General features: G+C 36.9%; 1 protein-coding gene across 3 annotated transcripts in view; it reads left to right on the top strand.

Annotated features, from left to right (window-relative positions):
* FAM114A2 (family with sequence similarity 114 member A2) overlaps window positions 1-12,523 on the top strand; it is a 34,490-nt gene extending 21,967 nt beyond the window's left edge. For all 3 annotated transcript variants that reach the window (XM_059417207.1, XM_059417208.1, XM_059417209.1), the window contains exons 10-14: window positions 1,677-1,799; window positions 2,309-2,448; window positions 4,332-4,404; window positions 7,770-7,823; window positions 10,001-12,523. In XM_059417207.1, the coding sequence (XP_059273190.1) occupies window positions 1,677-1,799; window positions 2,309-2,448; window positions 4,332-4,404; window positions 7,770-7,823; window positions 10,001-10,102 (492 nt within the window). In that variant the 3' untranslated portion in view covers window positions 10,103-12,523. The remainder of the gene's footprint in view (window positions 1-1,676; window positions 1,800-2,308; window positions 2,449-4,331; window positions 4,405-7,769; window positions 7,824-10,000) is intronic.
* Window positions 12,524-12,812: the final 289 nt, after the last annotated feature.

Below are 12,812 nucleotides of genomic sequence, written 5' to 3'. Positions count from 1 at the left end.
GTATCCTCAGTAGTGTGCAGGCACTGGGTGTGTAAATTTAATTCACAGTTTGTAACCATCCTATAGCAATGTTGTTTATGTAGGAGATATGCACATTTAATTTCAGTGTCTTTTGGTAAGTACTAAGTTGAAGGGGTGTTCAGGGGACTGTGGACATAGAACAGGGTTGTTTAGGTGCCCAGTCTCCTGGAAGGTTTTTGAAAGTTTCCTGGAAAGAACAATGTCTGGTTGGAGGACTGAAAGAAAACTAAGAGCTGCCTTTATTTAGAGAAAAGAAAAGGGTGAGGAAGGGCATTCTAATCTGAGGGAATAGCATGAACAAAGAATGGGCACATTATAGGTCATTATTATCAGATCTTAAAAATGGAAAGTGGTCAGAGATGAAGCTGGAGAAGTAGGTAGGGTCTAGGTCATGGGTACTTCTTTAGTCATGCGTAAGAACATGATCTGGTTGATGGGGAGCCATTGAAGGGAAGAGGAATAATCAGCCTATAACATATCCTAATATATATGTCCAGCAAACAGTTGGAATATGTCATTTCATAAGAGGTCAGTGCTGGAAATAAGGATTTAGGAGTTTGCAACAGGTAGGGAATACTTAAAATTATAGAATCAGGATGGGTTGAGGGAAAAGGAATAGGGTGAGACAAGTAGAGGGCTAGGCTAGAACTCCAGGTGATGCTGTGTTTAAGGGGCTGAAAAAGAAGGATCAGTACATACAAGAGCCTAAGGAGGAATGCTTGTAAGGGTGGGGGCAGAACTGGAAGATGGTGGTATTAGAAAAGTCAAAGAAAACTGGAAACAACTCAAGACCCATCATCAGGAGAATGGCAAATTATGGTATATGTATAAAATGAACTACCACACAACAAGAAGAATCAGCAATTGATACTTGGAATAACAAGGATAAGCCTAACAGACAGTATGTTAGGTATAAGAAGCCAAACACAAATTAGAAAGGATTTAAGATCTCATTTGTATGCATTTTAAAGACAGGTAAAATTAATTTACAGTGAGACAGAAGAACCATTACCTTTGGGCAAGGGGAACAGTGACTCGGTTTGAGCAGTATTTTTTTTTTAAGATTTTATTTATTTATTTGACACAGAGAGAGAGATCACAAGTAGGCAGAGAGGCAGGCAGAGAGAAGGGGAAGCAGACTCCCCGCAAAGCATAGAGCCCACCATGGGGCTCAATCACAGGACCCTGAGATCATGACTTGAGCTGAAGGCAGAGGCTTGACCCACTGAGTCACCCAGGTGCCCCTGGTTTAAGCAGTATTGACTTGGAAGGGGCATGAGGGGACCTTCTAAATGGGTGATGGGAATATTCCAGATCTTGATCTAGGTTGCAGTTACAAAGGCATATACACATGTGAACATTTCTTGAATTGTGCTCTGAAGATTTGTGCACTTTGTGTAAGTTATACCTCAGTTTTCAAGAAGGCCAAAGGACTAGAGAATTTCAAGAAGGAATGAGTGGACCATAGTGTTAGGTGGTGTCAAGAGAAGTACTAAGGTAAGTAGATAGGTGTATGATAAATGTATGTTTGGGTGAGAACAATAGTGCTGACTTACATGATGCTAACATATTTCTGGTAGGTGCACAATGTATATAGTTACCTTCCGGTGAGCTGAATTGGATTGTTGATGGGCAGTAATCTTTTTCTTATTTAGGCAAGAAATACTGCCTATGAATGGATCAATACATCTCTGGCCAAGCCATTAGAAGAAAAGGAAGAAGGAGAGAAACAGTTGGAAACAGAAAAAACTGACCAAATCAATAAAAATTCAATAGAGGTACCAAAGCAACTAAACCTTTTTTCTTTTTTAATGGTGTGGAGATGTTGGTATCACGATCAGGGACGTAGGCACCTTCTGTTTTGTTGTATCACTACTCATCATTTCGACCTTGTAATCCAAGATTGTAGCAGTCTTGTTCCAGACTGTAGAATGAAAGAAGGAGTGAAGAAAAAGAGACTAAGGGTTTGTGTGTGTTGTATGTATCATGAGGAAAGTTCCCAGAAGCTGCTATAAGCCCCTTTTTATCTAAATCTTTTGGCCAAAACTTAGTCACGTGGTCACATCTGACTTCAGGGGAGCTTCTGTTTTTGTAGTTATGAGCCCAGCTTGTAAAATGACATCCCTGCCCTGGTAGAAGAGGAGGTTTACTGAAGAGCAGCTATTGGTCTCTGCTGCTTTCAAGATACCGAATCCTCCAGTATGAGAGAAGCAAGCTGACAGCATTTCCTCTGGGCTAAAAACAAAACAAAATAAAAGCCAATGCCTTGTTTTGTTTTTCTGTTCAGGATATTCATGCATTTGCAATCCGGAGCCTAGCAGAACTGACTGCCTGCTCAATTGAACTGTTTCACAAAACAGCAGCTCTGGTTCTGCATGGCCAGAAGCAGGAAGTGACTGCCATAGAAAGGAGCAGAGCTCTTTCCCAGTAAGTATAAAGGGTATTCCTTAAGGGGTGCAAATTGATCAGAGTTTTCTCAGCTTCCTTCCAAAGTTTTAAGAAACTTTACTCTCGACAAGATACTATTCTCAGGTTAGAGATTTGTTCATTTTGGGTTTTAGTTATTAAGTAGCCGAAGGGGTTATTTCTTTTCATTGACCCATAGGTCTACATTATAAATGTTTTTATTAACTGGTTGTTTTAGTAATTATTTTTTATTGTTGATAATCTGAAACTAGTTCTCAGATACTGGTTTTAATAAAAATAAAATTTTACATAAATAAAAACAGTAGTTCTTTTTAAATTTTTTTTAAGATTTTATTTATTTATTTGATAGAGGGGGAGAGAGCTAGTGCATAAACAGGGGGAGCGTGAGGCAGAGGGAGAGGGAGAAGCAGGCTCCGTGCTTAATAGAGAGCCTGATATGGGGCATGATCCCAGGACTCTGGGATCATGACCTGAGCCAAAGGCAGAGGCTTAACAGACCAAGCCACCCAGATGCCCCAAAACAGAGAATAGTTCTAAGAACCTGAATTCTTAATAATGGTTATATTCATTATTGAGAGCTAATTATGTGCTAGGCACCATGCTAAGGGACTTAGGTGTATCATTTCTAATTTTTACAGTAATTCTAAAGGTAAATGATTAGTCCCGCTTTAAAGAAAATAAGGAAACACTCTCAAGAAAAATGAAATAATCTGCCCAGTTTCTGCTGACAGGGATTTAATCCCAGGCTAGGCTAAGTCCCTAAGCCCCCTTTCCCACCATATTGCTGATTTTGAATAAAAATTTTAAAAATAATAGAAAATAGATAGTCACAAGAGAAAAAAATACATCTGCTGCTTTCTAAATAAATCTAATTAAATAATGAGAATTTTCATTGGAAAAAAATTTGTGAGAATGTTTAGTGTGTTAGGATTGGGAGGGACCCTTGATGTTTTCCAGACCTATACTTCACTGTTCTCTGACATCCCACAACAGAGGGCCGGTTTTGTCTTCAACATACTTAGGATGAGGGACTCGACTTCATGGTGTCCTGTTCTTTGGAAAAGTGGCTATTTCTACTTGTCCACCTATATATCTGTGTTTATATGTACACACACATATATATGTGTACAGTAGGTATATTTGTGTATAAACACACACACATATGTATAGGCTCCCCATTAATCATCAAATAAGTTAGAATCCATGGAGGGGCGCCTGGGTGGCTCTGCATTCGGCTCAGGTCATGATCTCAGGATCCTGGGATTGAGCCTCCAGTGGAGCTCTCTGCTCAGCGGGGAGCCTGCTTCCTCCCTCTCTCTCTGCCTGCCTCTCTGCCTACTTGTGATCTCTGACTGTCAAATAAATAAATAAAATCTTAAAAAAAAAGAAAAGAAAAGAAAAGAATCCATGGAAACTGGGCCTTTGCTTGTTTACTGATAAATTGTCAAAGCTTAGTTGGTATATAGAAGACTTCCAGTAAATATTTCTTGAATGAATGCATGCATATTTATTTTAACTACATTTGTGAATGGAATGTAAGATCTTTTAAGTACTGTCTTATCTCCTTAAAATGTATTTTCATTATTTCCTTTCACTTAACTTGAAAATCTAGTACTTTCTAGAGGATTATGAAGAAAAAATGATTTTCCAAGGACTGAGACTCCTCTTCCTGTAGCATGAATGCCTGTTCACATGGGTCCCCAGATACACTAGGTAGCTGATGAAGGCATATTTACTGTCTTTTAAAAAAGCTTGCTTCTTTGACATTTACTACCAGGGGTGATTTGTTTTCTTATAGTTGTTAAATATGCTTATTTAAAAAAAAGAGAGAGAAAGAAAAACAAAAAGAGGAGCCTTCCTGACTTTGCTCACTTCTTTCCTAGGATGACAGTTGTGTTGTGTAAAGAGTTGTCTTCTCTGTCCAAGGAGTTTACTACCTGCCTAACAACTGCTGGGGTAAGAATATTATTGCCTTTTATTGGGCTAATGTCTGTTCTGTGGGCTTTTTAAAAACAGCTCTATTAATATAAAATTTTCGTACCATAAAATGTTCCCATTTCAAGTGTACCATTCAGTGGTTATTATTATATCTACAGAGTTGTGCAACCATGACCATAATCTAATTTTAGATGGTTTTCATCATCCCATAGAAAACCTTATACCATTAGCAGTTGCTCCCATTCCCTTCCCCTCCACACTTTACTGGTGCTAAACATCACTAATCTGCTTTCCATCTATAGACTTGTCTGTTCTGGACATTTTATATATATGGTATCATACAACATGTGGTATTTTGTGGCTGATTTCTTTCAGTTACCCTAACGTTTTTAAGGTTCATCCACATTGTAGCATGTATCAGTACTTACTTTAATAACCAAATAATCTTTTTGAACATATACCACATTTTTCTGTTCATCAATTCATAGACATTTAGATTGTTTCCATTTTTCAGCTATATGAGTAATGTTGCTACAGACATGCATGTGTGCTTTCCTTTCTCTTGGATAGGTAGGAGTGGGATTGCTGGGTCATGTGGGTGGTATGGGCCATTGAATAACTGCCAAACTGTTCTACAAAGTGGCTGTACCATTTTACATTCTTGCAAGCAATGTATGAAAGTTCCAATTTCTCCACATCCTCGTCAACACTTGCTGTTGTCCATTGTTTTTTGTTTTTGTTTTATTTTGTTTTTAAATTTTAGCCATCCTAGTAGGTATCAAGTGGTATCTCATTGCAGCTTTTATTTGCATTTCCCTAATCGCTAATGATGTTGAACTTCTTTTCATGTACTTGTTGGCCATTTGTATGTCTTCTTTAGAGAATGTCTTTTCTAGTTTTGCCTACTTTCAAATTTGTTTTTTTTAAAGTTATTTTATAAATTGGGTTATTTATTTCATTATTTATATTTCTGTCATTTATTATTTTAATTATTTGTCTTTTTATTACTTACCATTGTTGAGTTGTAAAAATGCTTTATATATTCTGGGCATAGGTTTGTTATCAGATACATGATATACATGTATTTTCTCCCAGGCCATGGGTTTTTTTGTTTTGTTTTGTTTTTTTCTTTCTTGGTAGTGTCTTTGCACAAAAGTTTTTAATATATGTCTAGTTTGTCATTGTTCTCTTTTATCACTGTTCAGTACTTTGGGTATATTGTATCTAAAGAATCTTTGCCTAACCAACATCATGAAGATTTACTCCTGTGTTTTCTTCTAAGAGTTTTATTGTAGCTCTTACTTGTACATCTATAATCCATTTTGAGTTAATTTTTTATGTAGGGTAAGAGGTGGGGGTGCACTTTCATTCTTTTGCGTGTGGATTTCTAGTCATCTCAGCACTATTTGGTGAAAAGCATTTCCATATTGAATTGTCTTGGCCCTTTTGTCAAAAGCAATTAATCATAGATATACAGGTTTATTTCTGGGCTCTCATTTTTGTTTTACTGGTTTTATGCCAGTACCATTTTGTCTTGATTACTGTAGCTTTGTGGTAAGTTTTGAAATCAAGATTGTAAATCTTCCAGCTTTTTCAAGATCTTTTTTCAAGATCTTTTATTTTTGGGGGGCCCATGCATTTTCATGTGAATTTTAGGATCACCTTGTCTTTGTTTAGCTGATCCTTGCGACTTATTTTTTTTTCTCCTTTTATGAAATTTGCAGTGTATTTTGTGCTACTCTTTGATTCCTGTACTGGAAATGTAGACCTTGATAAAATAAAAACCTCAACGTTTGGCTCTAGGTTTTTGGTGTTTTTTTTTTTTTTTTAAGATTGTATTTATTTATTTGATACAGAGAGAGAGATCTCAAGGAGGCAGAGCAGCAGGCAGAGAGCGGGAGTGGGGGGGAAGCAGGCTTCCCACTGAGCAGAGAGACCAATGTGGGGCTCGATGCAGCACTCGATCCCAGGACCCTAAGATCATGACCTGAGCTGAAGGCAGTGGCTTAACCCACTGAGCAACCCAGGTGCCCCCGTTTGGCTCTAGTTTTAAGGAGCGGTCCCTTACTTAGACTATTACGATCCTTATACTTTGCAGTTGCCAACCAGGAGTAGAGTTGTAATTAAAACAACTAACTTTTTTTCTTTCTTCTAAAGGAATTGTAAAAATTTACTGAAGGTGTGTAAACTATAGAACATGATCAGAAATCAGTAAGCACAAATTAGGATAAAATCAGGGCATTTTAAATGAGCAGATAAAAATCATTTTGTGGTAAAACCAGATTCATAGATACAAAGAACAGATTGGTTGTTGCCAGCAGTAGAGGAGTAAAGGGTGGCCTAAATAGGTGACGGGGATTAAAAGGTCTAAACTTGCAGTTATAAAAAAAGGTATGGGGTATAATGTACAGCATAGTATAGTTAATAATTCTGTATTGCATATTCAAAAGTTGCTCAGAGAATAGGTCTTGAAACTTCTCATCACAAGAAAAATATTTTGTAGCTATGTATGGTGACACATGTTAACTAGACTTATTGTGGTGATCATTTTACGGTTTTGGGCCCCCCAAAAATAAAAGATCTTGAAAAAAGATCTTGAAAAAGCTGGAAGATTTACAATCTTGATTTCAAAACTTACGTAGATACCAAATCTTGTACACCTGAAACTAATATGGTGTTGTACATCAGTTATACCTCAATTTTTAAAAAATCACTTTGTGATGAATATGTAAGTGTCAGTGTGGCAGCAGATTCTGGGCCTTCCAACTCATTTAAGAACGTAGTCCAAATTAATTTTTCTTTATGATTTTAGATTATTCCTGTAAGGGATAGTCCTGGGATATCTCTTTTCCCCTTAATATTGTCTTTAAAAGAGCTTCTGGGATTCTTGAAGTTAATCTTCTGAGGCCAAATCTTTTCATGTTTCATAAAGATACTTTAAACCTGCAAGTGAGCTATAAAGTGCTAACACATAATAAGTTTCCATGATGTATTTCCATGTTTTTCAAATAGCCCATCTTAAAAACCATTGAGTATTTTGAGCACATGCTCCATATCTGCATATTCTGTTATAAAATTGTTCTAATGTTTCTGATCATATGTATCATTTCTACCTCCTCTTCCAAAATGAAGATACTTTTTAAAGTCAATTAAAAAACTACAAAGGAATACACCATCAATTGGACAGCACAGGAAGACAAAAAGAAAGAAATTTAAAGCACTTTTGGAGATGATGTTTTGCTCTTTCTCAGTCCAGAATTCTTCTGTGCTTAAATTATGTATGCGTGTTTGTGTGTGTGTGTGTGTGTGTGTGTGTATGTGTTTCCAAGTGGAATCACACTCTGCCTTCTGGTGCTTACTTAACAGTGTGTCTTCTGTCCTAGGTCAAAGAAAAGGCAGACATCCTTAATCCCCTCATCACTGCAGTATTTCTAGAGGTCAGTAGTTAATTTTAAGTCTAACTTTTAGGGTATTATGTATTATTAATGAGCTCTTTTTCAGTCTTTATTTTTTGACTTTTTTTTTTTAATCAGATTGGTAATTTGGCCATACTGATGCAGTTATGACCAAAATGGTGTGTAGTTGATGCAAATTCCCTGTTGATTATTACAAAGCATAATGATGAAGCTGCTGCGTGAAGTGCAAACTGGCAGTAGGCTGTCGGTAGTCAGTCCTGCCCACTGGCTGCTGGTGGATGATCCTTAGTCATGAAACACCTTCTAGAGACCAGGGGTAAACCTGAAGGGCTGAAAATTACAAACAGGCAAACGCTGCTTCTGAAAGGAGTAAAGTTTATACAGGGAAGACTTTTTACAAAACAAGACAAAACATTCCTTGCTAAGAAATTTGCTTTGTTTTGTCAAAGGTGCTTGTGTTTACAGAATCCTCATCAGTCCATTAGATCTAAGGAAGGGGGTGGGTTAAGTCCTTGGGAAAGGGGGATGTAAGAGGATCACATGATGGATTATATTGCCTTCTTTTTTTTTTTTTTTTAAAGATTTTTATTTATTTATTTGATAGACAGAGATCACAAGTAGGCAGAGAGGCAGGCAGAGAGAGAGGGGGAAGCAGGCTCCCCGCTGAGCAGAGAGCCTGATGTGGGGCTCAATCCCAGGACCCTGAGATCATGACCTGAGCTGAAGGCAGAGGCTTAACCCACTGAGCCACCCACGCGCCCCATTATATTGCCTTCTTGTGCGACCCTTTCTGTATTCCAAATTTTAAAAACTCTGTCTTATCAGTTGTGCAAACAATTTAGATGTTTGATATTCCGTTTAAAATATATTTATGTAAGTCAGGGGAGATAATTGGTTAGGTTTTAAGTAGGAATTGAAAAAAGTTTTTTAACTATTGGACTATTACTTCTTTAGTTTTAAATTCTTTTAAAATTATCACCAAGGAATTGCTTTTAATTCCTTAATTGCACAGTTTCCCTTGAATATCAGGATAATTATTCTGATAATTAACACTTAGTGTTTTTGAAAATTTGTGATTTAGTAGGTGGCAGAGTAGTAGTATAGGTGAGAAGTTTGCAAACCAGGAGTCTAGTCCTGTCCTGGGCCTCCCCTGATTTGACCCTGGACCACGCATTTACCTTCTTGACAATCTCATTATCTTTATATGCAATATAAGAGATCTAACCAGATGATCTCTGAGACCTCTTTTGGTTGGAAAATTTGGCAGCAAATGTCACATTAAAGTTTAAATAGGAGTACGTGCTATTGATAAATACAAAAACGGTAAAACACTTAATAGGTTTTCCTTATTGCTGTTTCGATTTGGTTGTTCCTGATTACATATCTGAAACACTCTTGTCCTTTTAATTGTACATTTTTATCTTAATGTAATGAACGCTCTATTATTCTCCTGGAAGATTAGAACTTGTTAGATATTAATGAAGTCTGGAAAACTCTGAGCATGGAAATTTCATGATGCTTCTCATAAATATGTCTGTTACACCACATAGAAATTTATCTATACTTATCATCTGAAAGCAGTTTTCCTTGTTCGTATTTGTAGTCTCTGTCTTGTATTCACTAATTTTATTGAGTCCATGGAAGAAGAGCTGTCATAGTAGACTGAAAATCCTGTTCGTGTAAGAGTCATAGCCTTCTAAAGTCCTTTGAGTAATTGACTAAAAGGTTGTGACAGAACCTACCCATTTAGTAGAGGAATAAATAAGCTTCAAATGCCAAATTCAAGCAGGATGTCAAAGAACAGCTACCATTTCCGATGGACAAGTTGGACAAAAATGCTGATATTCTTTTTTGGTACTGTCATATCTTTTTTTTTTAACCTTTTTTTTTTTTATTATGTTACGTTAGTCACCATACAGTACATCATTAGTTTCTGATATAGTGTTCCATGATTCATGTTTGCATATAACACTCAGTGCTGCATGCAGTACTTGCCCTCCTTAATGGCCCAGTGATGGGTACTTCATATCTTAAGAGCTAGATCGTTCTTTCCTCTCTAACTAACTTGAGTTTATGCTTTTGTTTCCCAGGTTACAGATTCAGTTAGATTGTACAAACTAATCTGGTTTTTTGTTGTCTTTTTAGTATATTTTCTCTTTTAAGTGACTGTGATATTTTCTTTTTTTCAATCTTGACAGGCCTCAAACAGTGCTTCCTATATTCAAGACGCCTTTCAGCTGCTCTTACCTGTACTGGAGATCTCTCTCATTGAGAACAAAACTGAATTTCCAGAGGAATGAGCTGCAGGCCCAGGGTCTTTGTCAGAACATTGAAGAACAGAGAAGATTCAACCCAAAACTTGTGACAGCCAAGAAATGTCACTTTCTTTTGGGTACCCCTGAAGAATTGAAGGAGAAAGGATTATTTTAGTGTATAAAATTTAGGCAGGAGAGCAGGTTTAAAGGAGGTTTGTTGCCTTCACTGCTTGGCTAAAATATTCAGGTCTTCATACTGCCCTTCCAAGTTGTTAGAATTACTAAATTATTTGAGAAGAAACTTTTATGGGAAGTTCAAGAATAATAGCTCTAGGTAAAGGTTAATGGGGTACTCGGGCAAAAATATTGGTCTTTCTTGGACATGATGCAAAACACTAACAGTTATGTTATGGTTCTGTGTGATTTAGCAGCCCACTGATAGAATTGTTTGTGAAGCAAGAGAGAAACAACTTAATTTAGTATTCTAGAATTCCTGTGCTTGATCTCTTGATGCCATTACCTTTCTCCTTTCTGTAATAAAATATGTGGCTTTAGGAAAACAGTATATAGAAATTGTAATGATTACCTAAATTCTTTGGACTTGGTTAGAAAGTACTCTTCATGTACTCTTTAATTCTAGTAGTTGTTATGGCATGGAGGAGAAACATCTGAAGTATACGCGAAGCCACATGAATTAACTATGGCAAAGTGCCCTTTGGCTTCAAATTGTTCTCCTGTCCTAAGGTGACAAGCTTCAAGTTGTAGTTGAACCCACTCAGCTGGGTTCCAGACAAACAAGTGTAACTTAAAGAACCATTTCATGTTTGTGGGTATTCTGAGTCTCTCCAGGGTGTCTTTCATGCATACCTTATGTGCAGGGTAAATTCTGTAACAGCCAGCTCCAAAGGAGTATTGAAGCTCTTTTAGTAATGGGGTTTTTGTTATTTGAATATTGTTGAAGGGGATTATAGAGTCCCATAGAAATCATTTGGAACAGGATTTAACCTGTAAGACACAATATGTTTCTCCTTATTCTTTTTTGTTTTGGTTTAATGTATTTCTTAGCATGTTTATAAATATAACTTTTATCCTTTAAATCTTAAGCCTTCCTTTGCTCTCTTCAACAATGTAAGAGGCCACTAAGGTGTTATCTTCCTAAAAGTTATTTGGTATCCACTCTATCCACTCTTTTTAAAAAATTCTCCCAACTTTATGGTTGGAGGTAAATATTGTGAGCTCTATTGCTCATCTTCTAAAATCTTTAAATAAAATGTAATAATTATGTTAATTGATCTTTTACTTACTTACTTTACTTACTTTTCCAAATATAAGCCCCAGTATTTTTTTAGACCACAGAAATAGCAAAACAAGTCTCTAACATTGACTGATCTCAACACTATTTCTATGTAATTGCCTTCTTTGGGGGAAGGGAGCAGTTTGTAAGCAAGAAGGAAATAAATAGATTTGGGCTAAAAAGATACTCCATTAGCACTAAAATGTTACTCTGCTTATATTCTGTTCTATATGATCCAAAAACTTTTGGAACAGTTCTTTTTAAGATAAATCTCACCCTTCCCAAAGTAATTAATTCTGAAATTTCAGAAAAAAACAGTTGCCTGTGGTTACTAAAGCTGGTGTCCCCAGTCCTGATTTGTTGCCTCAAGCCCAGATTCTGTGTCTGAATCTGGTTTCGAAGCTGCTCACACCACTGACCACCTGTTCAGATGCTTGTACAGTTGTGGCTTGCAGTTTTTACTTTTCAATCTAGAAACATAGCTAAGGTTTTTCTTTCAAGGAGAGGGATATCGATATGGGGACAGACCAGTGACTCTTCTTATGCATCTATCCAGATACACACCTGAATATGACCAGTTTTAGGTTAGATCATGCAAAAGGCAGATGTGAATCACTGCCTCTTTTTTCTTACTTATCCCTCTGGTCAGCTTCCCCCACCCACCCAAATGTCCTTTTAAGGATTTAGGAGACCATCAGTGAAACGATGAAAGGACCAATTAATTCTGAATAACAATTGCCTACCTTTAACCTGAATATAATCAAAAAGAATGAAAGTTCCTTGATTGAGTAGAGAGAAGAACATAACGATTCTTTGGCAGGCAAAAAGGTAAATTCAGGGGATGCTTTGAAACTTACTGGATTATGGCAAGGAGTTTTGGATGGTGCATGCTTCATTCTGTTTGGGGTGGATACAAGATGTAGTTTCCTGATGATACCTCGGCTTTTGGTGCTATTTCTTTTAAATTTTCTCTTGTCTTTTACTGCTATGTCCTAATGTGTGCTACAAAACCCCCGTTTTGCAATTCACTTAACACCTTATTGGTAAAATGTTATTACTGGGGTAAGATGCTTTTCTTCCTACTATTGGGATCTATTGGGAACTTTAAAGGCTGTGATTAAAAGAGTCTTCATTAATTTGGTGTAAAAGAAATAGAAACATCTACAAACTAATTCTTGTTTTTTCTTTTTATAATGCCTTGCAGGTGTGTTAAGGACAAGCTATATTTACCTTACTTGCTTTTGATAGTTTTTTTTTTAAGGCATAGACGCCTAAATTGACAGGTTTATGAAACGTGAATCTACAGTCCATGTGGCTGGCTGTTGGGTCCCCCAAAATTGGGTACCCCAATAATGGGTCCGTGATTAAAGGAGCGAGACTGATACAAAATAAAGGTCAAGTAAAGCTTTATTTCGCGCCAAGCATCAGGAATCATACCGACCGTCAAACAGACGGGTCGGG

The sequence above is a fragment of the Mustela nigripes genome, chromosome 12 (genome assembly GCF_022355385.1).
Source record: "Mustela nigripes isolate SB6536 chromosome 12, MUSNIG.SB6536, whole genome shotgun sequence".
NCBI lineage: Eukaryota > Metazoa > Chordata > Mammalia > Carnivora > Mustelidae > Mustela > Mustela nigripes.
This window is presented reverse-complemented; position numbering and strand designations above follow the sequence as displayed.